This window comes from Panthera leo, chromosome B4 (assembly GCF_018350215.1).
Source record: "Panthera leo isolate Ple1 chromosome B4, P.leo_Ple1_pat1.1, whole genome shotgun sequence".
NCBI classification, from domain to species: Eukaryota; Metazoa; Chordata; class Mammalia; order Carnivora; family Felidae; genus Panthera; species Panthera leo.
Window position 1 is genome coordinate 126512722 of NC_056685.1, and position 19569 is coordinate 126532290.

The 19569-nt window shown below is 48.5% G+C and overlaps 1 protein-coding gene across 1 annotated transcript in view; it reads left to right on the top strand.

The window, feature by feature from the left end:
- The window catches only part of BTBD11 (BTB domain containing 11), a 313797-nt gene that overhangs the window by 253740 nt on the left and 40488 nt on the right, over positions 1-19569 (top strand). The window contains exons 5-10 of the mRNA XM_042947621.1: positions 10523-10688; positions 13095-13184; positions 15129-15230; positions 17184-17277; positions 17394-17529; positions 18250-18470. Of these exons, the coding sequence (XP_042803555.1) occupies positions 10523-10688; positions 13095-13184; positions 15129-15230; positions 17184-17277; positions 17394-17529; positions 18250-18470 (809 nt within the window). The remainder of the gene's footprint in view (positions 1-10522; positions 10689-13094; positions 13185-15128; positions 15231-17183; positions 17278-17393; positions 17530-18249; positions 18471-19569) is intronic.

Sequence of the window (19569 nt, forward strand, 5' to 3'; positions counted from 1 at the left end):
ATTATTATTATTATTAGGGAACCAAAAAAATACTTTTTACGTTTACTTATTGTCAGGGACAACATGAGCAAGGTGGGGTCAGAGAGAGAGAGAGAGAGAGAGGAGAGAATCCCAAGCAGCCTCGCACTGTAGGTGCAGAGCCCGCTGCGGGGGGCTCAATCCTACAAACTGTGAGATCGTGACCTGAGCCAAAATCAAGAGTCAGACACTTAACCGACTGAGCCACCCAGGCGCCCCAGGGAACCAATAAAATATTCTGAGTGTGGAAGCACTTAGTGCCTTGCACACTGCCTGACAAGTAATAGGTGATCAGAATGAATTAATGAAGAGTTCTTAAATCTTAAATTCTTAATATCTGTAACTGACCGCATTCATCCTTAGCTAGGCCCGGGTCCAAACTCTGAGGCCGAGGCCAGGCAGGGCACACACATGAGTGGACCCAGCATGATGAAGGACCACAGAGAGGACTGGGCACGTGGGTGCCCCACATGAAAGTTTTCAGGCTGTTTCCAAACCCTGTGCCGGCCAGCAGCATGGGATTTAGGACTGCCCTGGCCTAGAGTTTGCCCCTCTGCACCCACACCCTGCACCTCTCCCTGCTTCCTGAAACTCTCTTCCGGTCAGACCTCCTGTGCCTTGCAGCAGGAACAGAACGTGGCTGTCTTCGTGGCTCTTTGAGAACCACAGGGCTGCTTTTCCCTAAAAGTGTAAACCAGCCAATTCTTGGCTTTGTGCCCCCATCCCCCACCTCCCCCAGGCTGACCTTCTCCAGGTAGGAGGTCAATAAACTGGGAAACTAGGGCCAGGCACCTGTGGCCCTGGTACACCCTCAGGATCCCCCCAGGCAGCCTGGCCAGTGTAGCCGCTGGCACACTGAGAGCACATTGTCTTGCTTTTATCCTGGGAGCCACCAGACCCTTATAAATGAAACCCAAGAACCTTATTCTCCTACATACTCTATAGCAGTAAACCCCTGCCTTGGACCTACAGACTCTCGTATTCTTATCTAGAGACACAGAAATTAGGAAATGGGAGAAAGCAGCCCAATCTGGCCCTTTAAATTCTAGGAAAGGTATTTTTCCATTCTGATGTATTCGGAGAGTAGCCATAAAGGGCAGTTACTTTCTTAGCTCCTGTATTAGTTAGACAAATGATAAGAGTATCTCAAAGTACAGTGACGTAACTATAATAGATGTTTATTTCTCCATCGTGTAATACATCAGCCAGTGCAAGCTCATGGGGCACCTCTGCTTCACAAGATCTCCCTGAAGACCCAAATTCCTTCCATCTTGTTGCTCTGCAATTCCTTTAGAGCAGGCATCGGCAAACTATGTCCCGTAAGTCAGCCTGGCTTTTTTCTTAACAAAAGTTTATGGGAACACAGTCACACCTATTTGTTTGCCTGTTGCCTCTGGCTGTCCTCAAGCCCCAACAGCAGACCTGAGTAGTCCCAACAAAGACCATCTATCCTAAAGCCTAAAATAGCGGCTACCTCATTCATTAAGAAAAACTTGGCCAACTTGGGGCACCTAGGTGGCTCAGCTGGTTAAGCAGGCGTCCAACTCCTGGTTTTGGCTCAGGTCATGATATCACAGTTTCATGAGTTCAAGCCCCACGTTGGGCTCTGTACTGGCAGCACGGAGCCTGCTTGGAATTCTGTGTCTCCCTCTCTCTCTCTCTGCCCCTCCCCCACTCACACTGTCTGTCCCTCTCAAAATAAATAAATAAACTTGAAAAAGAAAAACTTTGCCAGCCCTGCCTTAGTGCATTGGGCTCACCTGCACAGTCAGAGCTAGGACGTGGGCAAGTCTGTTTATCAGCTGGGGAGGGGGAAATGGAACTTAGTCAAATGGCTGTCACTGACCACAAGGGGAAATATAATTTCTAACCGGACAGCCATGTGCCATGCCAAAACTCAGTGAGGGCAGAAGATGCTGTATTACTATAAGGAGGGGGTGGAGAATGGATGCTGGAAGGTGGTGGTCATTGCGACACATTCCTTTCCCAGATGATCCCCTTGGCCACGAATAAGTGTTTGCATGAAATAAGAGCAAAGACAGAGAAGCTAAAATGTTGGGATGAAGCCAGGGAGGAAAGCTGTTGCCTAGTAAGGGATAATACATGAGCACCAGAAAACATGGGATAAACTCAGAGAATGTCCATGCTTGGAGGCACCCAAGAGCTTGACCAGCCTAACACCCCCATTTTCTGGATAAGGAAACTGAGGCTGTTGAAGGAAATGGGATTCATCCAAGATCACACAGCTGATGGGTGGTGCAGCCACGACCTAAAGTCACATTCATCTGAGCCTTTATCTTGGCCCTATTTCTGCCTTACCAGTTACTTTCAGAACTGTTCTGTTGGGTCCTACATGCCCCTCTTTCCTGGCAAAGCCTTGACATGGCCTCAGAATCTTCCTTAACACCATACCCCAACCAACCACACCATACTGCAACCAGCCGCACTAGTGAATCAGAGTTGGAGCCTGAGATTAACCCTGTTTTCCATGCCTAGTTTACATGTTGCTTCATAGCCAACATATTACCCTAGTTCCCATAGAGGTACTAGGGGCACTGAGTGCCTGTAATGTGCGTGCTGCGTTTCAGGTGGCTGAAATATGTGCACATCTTCTAGAAATCCATAGTCTGTACCAGGGTTCCACATCCCACATCCTCTAGCCACGTGTCTGTATTTGAACAGGGCCTCCAGAATAGCCAAAATAGATTCGTATGCACTGTCTCACCTATTCCTCACAGAACCTGAACACGGGTACTGGTTCTCCCCATCTTATAGATGGGGAAACGGAGGCCCAGAGAGAGATGGGTGAACTTGCCCAAGGTTACGCAGCCAGGAAATAGGCTATATTGGCATATACATCAACATCACTTTGTCTCCACCACCCTTCAGTGAGTTCCTGAAGATCCAGATAATGAAATCAGCACCTGTTGTCTCCTTCTCGACATCATAAATCTCTCTAGCATCCCCCCCGAGGAACAGGAAAGGCCAGGGACTCGATTCTCGGTTACAACTTTGAGTTAGGGTTCTGTTCTCATTTTTCTCCCAAGACACGTCCATTTTCAATTACGTGGTCACCAGTGGAGCCAACAACTTGCTCAGTATCCTTCTGTCCGTGTAGCCTGAGAAGGCAGGGCTTGATCTGGCTCGCTTGCTGCGGGACCCCAGCACCTAACCCTGTACCTGCCTGTTGCTGGTGTTCAGTGAACGGTATGTGGGAATGAATGAATCGTGGCATGTCCCCTAGCCTCCAAGTCTCTCGGGGCAGAAATCTCATCCAGGTGGGCTCTCTGGACCCCCCAGTGTGCGTGGCACACAGTAAGCATTCGTTAATGTCAGATTCTGTGGAATTCGGCTGACAGAGTGTGGGAGATCACACACACACCCAAGTCTGACATTGAGATGAGACAGGTCTGGGCTGAAATGGAGATGGAAGGAGCCAAGTGACTTTAGGACAGGATGCTTAACTTCTCTTGGTCTCTGCTTCCTCGTCTGTAAAATGGGGGTACGGATGCTTGCTTTGGGGGCTCCTGTGAGGGTTTAAGCAGGATGCGAGCGTGGGCTCAGGAGTCGGACCAGGGGGGTCGAATGCCGGTTTTACCACCTATGTGCTATGTGACCTTGGGCAAGTGACATAACCTCCATGCCTCAGGTTTTTCATCTGTAAAGTAGAGAGAACAGTGCCCAGTCCATTGGGTTATCTTGAGGATGAGGTGAGCTATTACATGGGAAATGGTTAGCATAGGGAAAGCTACCTGTCAATGCCATTATTAGAATTAACTAGAATGTGTTAGGAAAACTGTAAATCTTCACTATTTCTCTGACTACTGTTAATATCTTTACTCTGTTCCAAGGCAACTTATGTGATCTCAAGCCCTTGGGAACCGTACTATATACCAAATCACAGGTCCTGGGGTCCGGGGGGCAGAGGAGGGCTGCACCTTCCCAGGGTGATCCCCACAGCGGCCACATATCTCCGCCTGTGCCCCACCATGGTGGGCACTGGTATCTTCCATGGGAGCAGAGCAAAGTGACTCCACCCCTCACATGGCCTCCCCTCCCAAGCTGACCTCTGGCCACAGCCTCTGAGAAAGGCCTGGGAAGTTGCTCTGTCCCGGGTTGCCAGCCTACTGGTAAGACCCAGATGAACAAGAACAAAAACCTGAAGGGGAAGTGAGAAGCCGTGGGAGCCACGGCAGAACTGTCTCAGGCTCTGTAAGCCAGGTCGCAGTGAGGGCCACGCTCAGAGGCACTGGGCCCCACAGCAGCTGGAAAGGGCCTTGGGGGCAAGGAAAGGACTGGAGAAGTGCGGCGTTGGGAGGATGGGGAGGTGGGGGACTTCCAGATGGCCTGATTAAATCCCTGGAAAGAGGACCTACAATTACAAAATGGTGCGTTCTCCGTATCGGGCAGTTGTTATCACGACTGTGCTGGGTGGTTCAAAAGTACGACCTCTGGATCCTTGTCACAGCTGCTGGGGACAGAAGTGCTGCTGTCAACCCTGCTTTGCAGATGGGAAAACAGGCCCAGAGAGGTTAAGCCACCTGTCCCGGGTTTCAAGTATGAAGCACAAAGGGATATGAACTCTGGTCTTGAGCGCTGGGTTCCGTCTGCCCCATGGGAGACAGGCTTTGGGGTCGAGCACTCAGCCCTGTGCCTCAGTTTCCTTGTCAGTAGAAAGGGAATAATGATAAGACCTTCAAGGAGAGGTCAGTTGAAGTGGGAGGAATTGAGCACTTAGTATGCTGCCTAGCACACAGTGAGCTATGCAATAAAGGGTGGCTTCTTTATTACTGACGAGGGAAGGTCATGGTTGCGGGGACTGTTTGGGCCTTTGAGGTTCAGATCCCAGAGTCATGCATGGATGCCCTGTGATTGCCAGCACATTGCTAAAACCTGGGCTGTACAGAGTGGTTATTGGGACAGACTCTGGAGCCAGACTGCCTGGCTTTAAATCCTGACCCCTATTAGCTATGTGACGATAAGCAAGTTAATTAACCTCTCTCTGCCCCATTTTTCCTTGTCTATAAAATAGGTAAATAACAATAATGCCTTCTTCACAGGGTTATTGTGAGCATTGAACATGTTCATATTTGTAAAAAAAAAAAAAAAAAAAGCTTATAATATGCCTGGTACACGGTAAGAACTAATAAATATTTATTAAATCAGTAAAATGTGTATAAATGTTAGTGTCCCCATTTTACAGGTGAGAAAATGGAATGAGTTTAAGTTACTGTGCAGGGTTAGGTGCACAGCATAAGCAGTTAGTGAAGGTAGAGCCAGGTGACAAGCCCAGGCAGTCACACTTCGGAGCCCACACCCTTGGGGACAGGCTTCCCAGAGTTAACCCAGAGTCAGCGCTCAGGGAGCCTGGGAACCGCCGGCACTTTCTAGCACCCACGGGATCAGGATTGGTCCAGGTCGTGGGAAAGAAAAGAGGGGCTGGGAGCCTGGCCGGGCAGGCCCACAGCACCTTGAGTGGCTCTGTTCTGCCATTTCCTGCTTGTTGAATTATTCCAGAAACTGGACGTTCATCAGGCATGACCCCCGTTCCCCCTTTCTTCCCTTACAGCTTGCTGGCAAAACCATGCTGGGGCATGGCAGTCTCTCTGGGGGCCAGGGTTTCCCCACTGGGAGAAGGACTGCCTTTATTCTGGTGAAAATGGTTAGATGTGGTGTCTGTTTGAGACCTTAAGAAACACTGTTATTACAGTGTTCTTCAGTCTCCGAGTCTCTGTATTTGCTTCTTCCAAATTCAGTGTGGTCTCTCCAGTATGCACCTTGCTTGGTGATTTACAATAATGATCGTAATAGGAGATCTGTAACATTTAACGAGAGTCGTGTGCTAAACTCTGTTTCCTTCTAAGCACTATACATGGTTTATCTCATTTCATCCACACCCAAAATCCTGTGAGGAAGGTATTATTACTAAACTCATTTTACCGATGAGAAGACAAAAACAGAGAGGTTAAGTGACTTGCCCCAAGATCACACAGCTGCTAAATAGAACTGAGAATCAGAGTTCATGCTCACAACTACTATGTGTGCTAGCTTTAAAAATTCATACGTGAGTAAAACGTGTCTGAGGCCTCACCAGCTCCCATTCGTCACTGGGAGTGGATCAAGAGACCAGCAGAATGCACCAACATCCCGCCTCAATGCCGACTCCTTCCTAGGGGAGAAAACCCGATTACTTGCCGTGTGTGTGTGCTCAGGCCTGCAGGCTTCCTGGAAAACATCTTTCTGAAGTCACATTCTTGAAGTGGTGGAAAATACTGAGCCAATCTCTTGGGGCCAGGGCCCTTGAGAAATCAGAGAAATTGACTACCTCGGTAGCTGACCTCTTATTTAAATTGATCAGATTTTTTCATGGCATCGTTGAAAGCCACTGGAAGGGAAACCACAAAGCTGATCACCTTCTGGTGAAGCCCCAGGGTGACCGGCTTAGTAGATTTCTGCATAAATAAGTCCCACACTTAGGCAGGCACAGGGGGACCTATTGGTCTTTGGTGGTAGATCCTTCCGAGGCTTTCCAGAGACAGTAAATCGAGCTCTGAGTCGTGTTTACAGGAATGCTGCAGGAATTTAAATTTGGCAGAGTTTAATTCTCTAACAAACCAGTTGAACAGAAACCTTTATAGAAGATGTTTCTTACCTGCTTTAGCCAGTAAAATTCAGTAACCAGAATCATTACTTACTTTGTATGACTGAGGAATTCTTGAAAAACAGGTGTTTCCTGGGGCCTGCTCTCACGAATAAAGGGCAGGCTGCGCATGGCTTACCTATCAGTTAATACCACATGCTTTAAGCACATAACACAGGCATAAGATAGATGTGGTCCTGCCCCCAGGAGGCTGACAGCCTCATGGAGAAAAGAAATAAGAAGATATATAGATGATTGATAGATAGATAGATAGATAGATAGATAGATGATAGATAGATAGATAGAATGAATAGAGAGTAGTCACAGATTGTAAAAGGTGCTAACAAAAGGAAGGATGAAATTGTTATAGAAGGCCTCCTTTGGACGTGACATTCAAGCTCCTATTTGAGGGGTGAGAAGGGGCCAGGAGGGGGAAGGGCAAGAATAAAGTCCTCAAGTCAGGAGAGAGATTGGCCAGTGGAGAGTGGCCCCTGCCAAAGGAAGGGTGGGAGAGCAGGACAGACCCCACCCCTGCAGAGTCCTGTGGGCCATCCTGGGGGAGCTGGATTCTATTCTCAGTACATGGGAAGGCATTGGAAGGTCTTATTTAAGCAGAGGCACAACACAGTTTTATTTACAGTTTAAGCTCACTCTTGCCTTGTGTAAGAGACTGGTTTGGACGGCAAAAAGAATAGAAGTGACAGACCAGTGAGGAGGCCACTGCACTACTAGACAAGAGAGGCTGGGGTTTGGAACCAGTATGTGGGCAGTGGAGCTGGAGGGCAGTGGGCGGATTTGGGATTTGGGTGGCAAAATCAACGGCTGATGGAATGGACATGAGCGTGGGAGAAGGTTCTGGCCTGAGCACCTGGGTGGACAATGGTGCCATTCATGGAGACAGGATGACTGGGGGACAGGTTGGGAGGGCAGGGGGTGGACGTGTTAAGAACAAGTTGCATTTTGGACATACTAGATGTGAGGACCCTGGGAGACATCCAGGAGATGCGCTCAAGAAGGCAGTTGTATAGGGGCACCTGGGGGGGCTCAGTTGGATAAAATGTCTGACTTCAGCTCAGGTCGTCATGATCTTGCAGTTCATGGGTTTGAGCCCCACGCTGGGCTCTGCGCTGACAGCTCGGAGCCTGGAGCCTGCTTGGGATTCTGTGTCTCCCTCCCTCTCTGCCCCTCCCTCACTTGTGTTCTTGCTCTGTCTGTCTTTCTCTCTCTCTCAAAAATAAACACTTGAAAAAAAAAACAGAAGGCACCTCTATATGTGGGCACACCAGCACAATGGAAAAGTGCCAGGTCCCACCGAGCAGGGTCAGACTGGGGTGTCAGATCGCTGGTCAACCTTGGGCAGGTTCCTCACCTCTAGAATGGGGCCCCTATGTCACGGGCTTGTCGTGATGAACCTTGGGCAGGTTTCTCACCTCTGGAATGGGGCCCCTATGTCATGGGCTTGTCGTGAGGATTGTATGACTTAATACATGGAAAGAACTTAGATTTCAAAAGCAAGAATTCAGTAAACATTAGCTTCCTATAATAACAATTCTCATCATCTTTGCTACAGTAATTTTCTTGCCATTTGTCTCTTTCTAATTAAAATCAAGGACCTCTGTAGCTGGTAAACACTTGTCCTGGTGTTCTTGGAATTATTGGTTTACGAGTCTGGGCGCTCGGGGAACACGGGGCGGGGTCTGTGTCTTCCACCTCCTAGCCCCCTGCCATGGTGCCCCCGCACAGTAGGTGCTCAGTTACATTTAGCCAGTCACGTGGAATTCAGCTTGACTCCAGAGAAAAAACAAAATGCTTGTTTGAGAGAATCAGTCAAGCATGGAGGATAGCAGAAGGGACTTCGACGCAGACAGGAGAGAGGAGATTGAAATTCACTGACAATGACAATTCATAGCATCTTTGCTCTTAAGAAGGAGGCTCTTGAGTTCACAAACCAACCTCTTCCTGAACTAGATAATGGTCTTTTCGAAGAAAAGTTTTCCTTACAATTAGTCAAATCTGATACCTCCCCAAGATCTGCACATGCACCTGACCCATTCAAGGCTCCAGACATGTCAACACAACACATGCAAACACCCACCTTTCCCCCTCCAGAAGCCTCTGCTGTATGCCCCAGCACCTTGCCCTCACCCGCTTTGCTCTGTCTTGTCCATTTGGCCTGAAGCTTCTTTCTTAACCACTTTTTTAGGGAACTCCGATGAAGCCTGCCACCGCACTTGGGGTTTCTCCTCTAACTCTGGAGATGCTGGGATCCATGGTCTCTCCTCAGACTCTTTTCATTTTTTTTTTAATGTATGAAATTTATTATCAAATTGGTTTCCATACAACACCCAGTGCTCATCCCAAAAGATGCCCTCTTCAATACCCATCGCCTACCCTCCCCTCCCTCCCACCCCCCATCAACCCTCAGTTTGTTCTCAGTTTTTAAGTCCTCAGACTCTTTTCAAATCATGACAGATGGCTCTGCCCTTTCCCAAGTCAAAACAAAACAAAACAAAACAAATTTACTTTCAATTTCAAATAAGCAGTGTTTTAGTGTAGATTTGTTCCACACCGCATTTGCTACAGCACACTTCGGTTTGCTAAATCTAGCCACCCTCGCTGTAAGAGTCCCAAGTCCAAAGCCCCATGTACCATGCCTTATGGCATAGCTCCATTCTGTGCCCTAGGGGATTGCATCTTGGATGCTGAGGCCCAGGGTCTTTCAGTCCTCTCCCACCACCTGGGGAGACCTCAGGCGTGCCCAGAAAGTCCTCCAACAGTGTTGGGTGGTCTTGGCTCCCCTGCCTGCCACGAAAAGGTCTTAACCCCGGAGTCCAGGGTCCTGGGCAACTGTGCTTGTACAAATAGGCTGTTGGGGACCTAGCCTGACACCCAGCTGCTCAGGTGGGCATGCAGATTAGACCCCACATCAACACCAAGCTTCCAGTCTTTTACTCTGGTTTCTATCTTCACTGTATCAGCTCCCCCTGGTGGCCAGAAGCAAATTCTTATGGTCTCCTGTCCAAGCCCTTGTATCTCCTACAGCTGGGTTTATATTTCAGGGTAGACTTCTGCCCAAGGTTCCGCTGCCAGAAGAGATGAATGATATATCAGAAACTCAATGAAGAGTCAAGCACATACCTATCCCCCCCCCCCCCCCCACTTCCTGAGGCTCCCTTTGTGGTTCGGCCCTCAAATGCTCTCCCCCAGCTCCTAGCCTTACTGATGAACGGGAGCCTCGGTGCCGTAAACTTTCTGGAACAATAGCCCCTCTCATTTCCTCCAACGATAAAAAAGAAGGTAGTTCCCTCACAAACGTAACCTTTCCTTGTGCCACAAACTGGCTTAGGGAGAAGCAGAACCAGGAATTCTGAACACCTGGCTCCTTTCCTCAGTTTCTACTCTCTGAATTAGCAAGGGGAGGGGATGAAAGGAGGTTCTGGGACAGTGTTTACTGCAGCTTGTTGGCTTTGTGGCCCTGGGCAACTCCTTTATCTATGTCTGTTTCCCCAGGGTTTAAAGAGGGGTAGTGATAGTACTTGCCTTTTGAGGTTGTGTGGGGATTGAACAAACTGATTCATGTGAAGAGTTTAGCAGAGGGCCTAGCCCACAGTAAACATTCAGTAAATATTAGCTATCACCATGCTTAGCTCAGTATGCTGTGGAAGCAAAGAGGAAGACAGATCAGCAGCAGTTATAAAGGACAAAGGATCGAGACATCCAGATTTTAATTGGAGCCTAGGAACAGGCAGTTGACATGAAAAACAAAGGCAAAGGATCCTTGGTGCTTTCTGACTCTCACTGGTCCTCAAGGACCAGTTCCTGGGGAAGCCACTGCACCCCACTGATCGTCTCTCCCTTCCTTAGGGCCGACGACTGCTTTTGTGCTTCTCGGAAACTGGACGCTGTGGCCATCGAAGCCAAGTTTAAACAGGACCTGGGTTTCCGGATGCTGAACTGTGGGCGGACGGACCTGGTGAAGCAGGCGGTGTCTCTCCTAGGGCCGGATGGGATCAACACCATGAGCGAACAGGTACAGGGCCCGAGTCTCTGAACAGGCAACCCCTCCAACCTCCGCCAGGTACGCTGCCCCACGACTTTGCCAACAGCAGGCACTGGACACACACTCCCCCTGCTGGTGACTTAGGGTGATTTTTATTTATTTAGTTAGTTTCGGTTTTTAAAATATAAAAATATCCTTGTTCATCTTTATAGAAATTGCACATGATCATTGCAGCTGAAATGGAAAATTGAGAAAAATAGGCCTATTCCAGAAAGGAAATAATGCCATCACCCAGATAGCCATCATTTATATTTAGTATGTGTCCCTCAAGTCCTTTTTTCAGCGTGGTTAAAATTAGTTCTCTGCCTGCCTGTCTGTTACTGCATCACAGAACAACTCCAGGAGTATTTTTACAAAACTTTCAGGGTATGTTTGAGATACACAAAAGTCATTCTGGGGAACCCTGGGAGGCACCTCAGAGATATAGGCAGCTATCCCCCAAGTCCCTGAAACTGAGGTACAGGGGGAAGCTCGTGCGTCTACCAGTCAGGGAGACACCATGTGAATGAAGGTGTCATGGACAGAGAAACAAACAGCAGTTTTCAATGTGAGCCCCAGATGGAAAGTCACAAGGGACAGATGGAGCTGTTTCTCATATGGGCAGCTCATGCAGTGAGTTCCAGGGAAGGAATAGCAACTAAGAATTTTCTTGAGCAACAAGGATCCCTAACACACACACACACACACACACACACACACACACACACACATTTATATTTTTTTAAAACAGAGATTTATAATATCTTGCCTTTTTCGACAATTTATATTATAGGTACTTTGCAATATCATTAAATACTATTTTTTAAATCACTTTTAATGGCTACATAAAATGGTCCTATTATTTGTTCAGTTAACCATACCTCAGTTGGATATTTAGGTTGCTTCTCACTACTTATATCAATAATGCTGAGTTAAACATATTTACACAAGTCTTTGTTCAAAATCCCTGATTATTTCGTTAGGGAATTTTTTTTCATTAGGGAAATTTTTTTTTATTCGAAGTATAGTTGACACAGTAGTTTCAGGTGTGCAACATAGTGACTCTGCAATCCTGTACGTTACACTGTGTTCATCGTTAGGGAAGTTCTTAAAAGTGGACGTAGTGGCTCATAGACATCAACCTTTCTGAAATGACTTTCGCAGAGACTTTGTTTCCTTGTACACACCCTCCAACAACATATGTGTTTCCCCATCAATCTTTAAAAAAATTTTTTTAACTGTTTATTCATTTTTGAGAGGCAGAGTGTGAGTAGGGGAGAGGCAGAGAGACACACACACACACACACACACACACACACACACACACACACACAATCCGAAGCAGGCTCCAGGCTCTGAGCTGTCAGCACAGAGCCTGACACGGGGCTCAAACCCATGAACCGTGAGATCATGACCTGAACCAAAGTCAGATGCCTAACCGACTGAGCCACCCAGGTGCCCCTCCCTATTAATATTTTCCTTACCTTTTGCCAGTTTTTCACTGGAACTTTTATTGTCTTCTTTATTTAGAAGAGCTCTTTACATATTAGGCATATAACCCATTCTTATACTATGACAAATATGTCTCAATTTATTGCCTACCTTTCAATTTTGTTTATGTTTTCGGTTTTAGGTCCTCAACACCGTAATGCTTTTCCTTCATGATTTCTTCCATTACTTTTACACCTAGAAACAGATCCAGTTAGATGGTATGAGATAAGCTCTAACTTGCACGTTTTCCCAAGTAGCCACCTTCTCAACACTGTTTATTGAAAAATCCATCCCTTCCTTCTAATGGTTGTGGAACTTCAAAATAAGCAGGAGTCACTGGCAAATATGGAATTCCTAAAAACCATTCCTCATTCACTTGCCTTTTGCTTGTAAATGATAAACCAGACATCAGTGATGGGGGCATGCTCAGAGGCATCCAATTTCCCTCGACACTGGCCAGCAGCTGTGTAGAGCAAAGATGATACTTACATTGTGAAAGAGAGAAATGTCAAGGAAACAGTGTTTATGAGTTAGATAACTTAGGACTGATACCACAGAATCCAGAAAGTTCCCAAGACCTGTAAGTTGAAACCAGCCACGTGTTTTAGCCAACCCCCTTAGATCTCTTGCACCTTAGGACAGACAAATGAAAATACTCCAACTTAAGCAAAGATAACTGCAAAAACGGCAACCCCCCACCTTTTTTCTTTGCCTTCATTTTGGTTTTCAAAATAGGGAGGATTGTGACTTTATGAGTCATAAGGGCAGCACGTTTATTTTTTTAATGCTGGATTTTGAGTACAAACATAGCCACCTACACACAAGTAAGATTTTCCATTTGCTATCGTCCAGTGACACAGCTACCTTGTAAACCTTCTCCATTCTCTGGTTTTTAACCCACCACAGGGCATGACCCCCCTGATGTATGCCTGCGTCCGTGGGGACGAGGCAATGGTTCAGATGCTGCTGGATGCCGGAGCTGACCTGAATGTCGAGGTGAGGGTGCAGAGGGCTACAGGGCCCCTGGGCCTGGCAGTCCCCCAGGGAAAATGAGCAAAGAGAGGGGGGGCTTTTTCTCCTGAGAGCCACCACTGGGGGCGGTCAGTCCAGCAAATAGGTCAAATCAGCCGGTAGATTTCCTCCATCTGGAGGCCCCAGCCCAACCAAATCCCAGGGAGCTGCCCACGTGCATGTTTCATTTAAAAACAACCAATGAAGCTACAAGAAGCACCAGCCTTCCCTTATCTCAGCTGAACTGAGTCTGATTCTTATTACTGATCCATTCCTTCTGGGATCAGGGCAGGGAGCTCTCTCCTGAGCCATCAGGACATAAGACAGAGCTGCTCCGCATACCCTGACCTAAGGTGTAGCTCCCTCAGATCCTACCCCCTCCCAACCAAATCCTGATTGGTTCGCCTATTGGCTGAGTTGAAGCCACAGGTCCTAAAGCTAATGGCAAAGCTTCCGTGAGGCAGTGTGGTGTATTTATCGTGGGAAGCGCACCCCCGCAGGCTTTAGAGTTTGACACTTAAGCTCAAATTCCGAAACTGCTGAGTCTTAGTAACTTGCTTTTGTGCTGGGGCAGGTGGCTTAACCTTTTTGAGCCTCAGCATCCCCATCCACAACAGGGGGAGAATAATCACACCCATCTCAGAGAGTTGCTGGAAGAAATAAATACAAAGAGGACCTAGCATAAGTTTGGGGCTCAGTCAATACTGGTTCGCGCACACACACCACGAGGCTTGTGATAGGTGAAATCACGCTTTTTGACCACGTCCTATCCTGTCTTTCTGGCAGCCAGCAACTGGCAGCCCCAGAGGCTAGGAAGGCTGGCATGCTACAGTCCTAACTCAGCAACCCTGTAAAACTTTTTTAGTTCAAAATTAGATGTTCTTGTAGTCTTAGTACTGTGCTTTTTTTAATTAGTGAGTTTTATATTCATCTGAGGAAAACAGGCAATAGACCTAGTTTTGCATCCAGACCATTTTGGATATTATAAGTTTCAGGTACTGGGGATTTTCTTGCCTGTTATGAATCCCCCAACACCATGCAGACCCCTGCAAGGGCTCCTCATCTTTGGGTCCTGGTGGGCTTCTCTGATCCTCTCTAGCCCATTCCATGACTCCTAGCCAGCTCAAGGCCTACCCTGACAGGTGACGAGTGAATTCAGCTGCTCTGAATGAGTCAGACATCACAGCTGTTTGGTCCCAGGGGTGTTTGGGAGAAAAGCCATGTGTGGGTGCCAGTCCTGAAGGGCCCCAACCTTCAGCTTCCCTGTTGCCTCTCTTTTGGCCTAGAGTGTTTTGATGCCCCCCATATTGAAGGACCAGTATCAGATTGCTCACTCGTGGTATGTCCAGGGAAGGTTTTGTGCCCAGGTTTCCAGTAGCATGAGGGTCCTTGTCAACTGAGAAGCCAGAAAAACAGTGAAATGAGAACAGGGTAGGGTGAGCTGTGACCAGATGGGAATGTGACTCCATCAGATGGGTAGTGGTCTTCCCTGGCTTGAAAACTCAAAGCAGACCTTGCCTTGCCTGGGGTTGGCTGCTGCTGAGAATTTCCCCTAAAGGTGCGAATGTAATGATATGGCATCTCATGCTGTCTGACACCCTATGGCTCTCAGAACCACCACCCTTAAGCAGAAAGAGGGGACAGGCTGGGGAGTTGGCTTGTGGTAGCCGCCATTACAGCTTCTCCAAGACACCTCAGAGGAAGTCAGAAATCATCGGTTTAGTTCCTTTCAGACAAGAAGCAAAGGAGACCTTATGAGGCACAGAGAACATAAAGTCACTACCCCACTATTCCCGACATTTCCCAAAGCACTTCCGGAATGTCCTTCTGTACATCTCTAGCCCACATGCCCAGCCACAGATAGGTCAGATTTGCTAGTCAAAATATTGTGAAGGTCACATTTTGAAAATAACTTCAATTTGTTTATAGGTTGTCAGTACTCCTCATAAATATCCATCCGTCCACCCTGAGACCCGCCATTGGACGGCTCTGACTTTTGCTGTGTTGCATGGACATATTCCTGTAGTTCAGGTATATTAATGTATTTCCCTATCCACATCTGACCTTTAATTTTACCCTCTTCCATCATGCAAATCTGTTACCTCTCCCAGCATGCATATTCCCTAAGAGATTCATATTGGTTAATTGCAACTAAATATAGCACATTCATATCATATAAGTGAAAATATCATATGTAATGATCTATATGGCCTGGCCTTAACCAATATGAAACGATCACATACCCACATGCAGCCTCACACAGAAGAGTGGCAAACTTATGAAGTTGTTCCTGGTTGCTCGGGGGTGGGGCCTGAGCTGCAATTTTGTGGATTTGTTCATTTTGCTTGTCGCAATGTGAATCGTAAGACTTGGATGGTGTGACACCTTAGAACCTCCCCTGAGGTGTGACCCTGGTGTTTGTGTAGAATCTAGTGGTTTCTAACTAGTGGAAAGAAGCATCCCCAAGTTGCCAAGGGAATGATTCTAAATGACACTTGCTTGGATTCTACTTATCGAGAATCTGATCCAAGAGGTCTAGAGTAAGGCCTTTGGATGTGTCTTCTGAAACAGCTACCCAAGGCTCCCCAAGTACGGAGAGAAGTCCTCATCCGAGGGCCGTTGGGCATTTAAGTATGTATTGGTTATACTTTTTCTGGCTCTTGTACAGTTGGTATTCAACAAATAGCCATCAAATATATTCTAGATCTTAAACTTGCTCTTCACTTCGTCAGGAAAAAAGAACTCAGCATCCAGGTCCATTATCACACCTGGCCTCATGGTGCTGAGCTGTGGGTACATCAGGAATACTTGCTCTTATGTGCTCCAAGCGTCTTAGAAGTTTACAGAGCAGGAAATAAGTGTTCCAGGGACCATGAGGCAATGTTGGAAATCCACAGGAATCTTTTTTGTTGTTTCCTCAGTCATGGGACTCCTTAGGACAGACCCAAAGTCATGTTTCAGGAGGTTGAGAATATGACGTGTTATTCTGAGAGCTGAAACTTCTGCCCACTTCACTCTTGGTAGAGGAATATAAGAAAGAAGGGATTGGGAGGTGGCCTAGTGGACACAAATGCCACCCTTAAAGTGCAGTGGCATCCCCAAGCCTTTAAATCAGGAATAGGAGCAGCGGGCAGCCAGGCAAACCCAAAAAGAAGTCAGGCCACCTCTTCACTGCAGGCACACAGGTCCCGGAATGCCAGGAGTCAGCCCTCTCCTGGCTGTGCCCTGAGGGAGCCCTGGATATGTAACAAAGAAGGTAGATTGCCCCCCCTCCCCATTTTCCATTGGTGGTCCTGAGAGCACGTTCACTGAGAGTGAGATCCGGCACAGACAGAATCTCCATCTTGAAGAAGCCCTTCAGGAATGCACAGAACGGAGTAAATTCCTGGTTTCTCACTCTGCCTCTTTATTAATTGCTGGCCAGGAAATTTAGCATTGGCTAAACTATACTCAGAGCCATCCAGAGTGTTCTAGAAGGCATCCTTGCCCTCATTGGCCCAGGTGGTCTCCAGAGTCCTTCAGAACTCAAGATTCTGTGGTTCTAAGAGATCCCTCTAATGCTCTCTCCGAGGCTTTGGGTAACCGACCCGAAAAGGGAGTCTTCCAGCACTCTGATGCCATGAGCTGCTCAGTCAGCACTTCTGGAAACTTCAATGTACTTATAAATCACCTGGAGATCTTGCTGAAATGCAAACACTCTCATTCAGTTGGTCGGGGGTGGGCCCTGAGAGCCAGCATTTCACAGCTCCCAGGGGATGCTGATGCTGCTTTTCCATGGACCACACTTTGATAGTCCGAGGTTCTAGTAGATTCGAGGGGCCATCAGTTCATCCCCCAAGGTACAGTTGCCCTCACCCTGTGCACATGGCCACTGACCCAGAGGGAGGGCAGGAACATTGGCACTGTGCTGACTTCCACCAGCTCTCCTGATGTGTCCTCACAGCACATGTCTTTAAATGTCTCAATGGCCACTCTTCTCTGCAGCTGCTCCTGGACGCCGGGGCCAAGGTGGAAGGTTCCGTGGAGCACGGCGAGGAGAACTACTCAGAAACGCCCCTCCAGCTGGCTGCTGCCGTAGGTAAGAGTTGCTGATTCTCATCCCGGCCAAGGGTCTCCACCACCTCGGCCCTCGCTGTGTCTGTGACCGTGTATTTGCTTTATTCGCTTATAAACCCCCCTTCTCTGGGCTTGCAGGAAATTTTGAGCTGGTTAGTTTGCTGTTGGAGCGTGGTGCGGATCCCCTGATAGGAACCATGTACAGGAATGGAATTTCTACAACCCCCCAGGGTGATATGAACTCTTTCAGCCAGGCCGCAGCCCACGGACACAGGTAGGCTAGGATGGGCCAAAGCCACAAGGTCCCAAGTGGTGCTTGTTAAAAATGCAGATTCCCAGGCCTACCCCAGACCCACTATATCTCTGGATGTGGGGCCCAGAGGCAGGCCAGACACCAGGCCTGGCCACAGTGGCCTTCACTGCCAGCTTTCTGCTCAGAGCCAACTTCGTGCAGCGCACATCCACTCAGACTGCCTTGCTTTGTCCTTTCCCGGATCAGCTTCTGCCTCACAGAGATGCCACTCTTTGCCAGCGTTGGTCAGAGCCCGTCACGTCAGCTGCCATGAAGTGACGAGGATCCATTTAAAAAATAATAAAACCCCTCGTGTTTGGTTATTTCTTGTCACATGGCCTTCAGGTTTTACCCCATCCAGTTTTATCACACATAACCCCATGTAAAGCAAATTCATGTGGGACCCCGTGCAGGTTGATGGTTAAAAGAGCACAGTTCTAGAGCCTTCTGGATACTTGTGGAAAGCATTTAGCTGCTCCAGATTGTCCTCCAGGAAACAAAGCCAGTCACGCTCCACCGTCTCCTCCACCCAGCCCTAAAACATAGCACCCGTGGTCAGGCCTCTGAAGCCACAACTCCAGAGTTGTTCCTGCCATTCCCTTGTCTCACACGAGTGGTGTCCCCACTGCCCACACCCCATCCCTGCCCCGGCAAAACCCTTCCATCTCTGAGTGTCTTCCTCTCTGGGTTTATGATTGACAGGAATGTGTTCCGCAAACTGCTCGCTCAGCCAGAGAAGGAGAAGAGTGATATCCTGTCCCTGGAGGAGATTCTGGCCGAGGGGACTGACCTGGCGGAGACAGCCCCGCCTCCCCTCTGTGCCAGCCGCAACAGCAAGGCCAAACTGAGAGCCCTGAGGGAGGCCATGTATCACAGCGCTGAGCATGGCTACGTGGATGTCACAATTGATATCAGGAGCATAGGTCAGTCTGGGCACCCTCCGCCACTGGACACAGCATCACTGCCCAGTGCTAGGTGACTCACACACACGTGTACACACCCACACACGCGCGCGCGCGCACACACACACACACACACACACACAGAGGCCCAGGGAATTTCGCATTTGCTGGTTGGAGCCCTTCCAGGCTAAACTGCCCGAGCTATCCCCAAAGACAGCATCACCCTTCCAGCCCCAAACGCCTGACCTCGGGTCATTTTCTCATGATTCCCAAACTCTGGACCCTGAGAACTTAGGAATTGGAATCACCTGGGAGCTTGTCTGAATACGGATTGCCAGGCCCTACACCCAGAGGCTCTGCTGTTGAGGGTCTGGATGGATAAAGGCCGGAAATCTTTATGTTTAACAATCATCCCAGGTGGCTCCCAGTGGTTGGGGAATCACTGCCTTAGAGCACCCAAATCATGAAGCAGCGGCCAGGCAACAGCTAGGACGAGGGCGTCTCTTTGCTAGGCTCACCCACTGAGCTTCGGGGGGCAAAGCCACTCTCGGGAAAAGTTGGGGGTGGCTCTTCCTTGAATGAGCGAGCTCACACCCATCTCCTCCGTGCGTCCAGGGAACAGGCTCGCCCAGTCTTCCCCGGTCTAGAGGTAACAGCCCCACACAAGAACAGCAGGACCTAGCCTGGACCTTCAACACACAGAGTGGCAGGTCAAGGTGGGCTGAGGGCCTGAGGAGAGGCCCCCTGCTGCTGCTCTGGACGTGGGCCCCTCTCTCAGGGTAGCTGTTCAGTCTGTGGGATATTTTTTTTTTTTAACGTTTATTTATTTTTGAGACAGAGAGAGACAGATCATGAACAGGGGAGGGGCAGAGAGAGAGGGAGACACAGAATCGGAAACAGGCTCCAGGCTCTGAGCGGTCAGCACAGAGCCCAACGCGGGGCTCGAACTCACGGACCGCGAGATCGTGACCCGAGCCGAAGTCAGACGCCCAACCGACCGAGCCATCCAGGCGCCCCTTTGTGGGATATTTATGCCACTGCCCAGAGAGCCTGTTTACCATAATGATGACGCTCCAGGCTCTGAATGGCCTGCTCGTTATAAACAGTAGTGAGACGCATT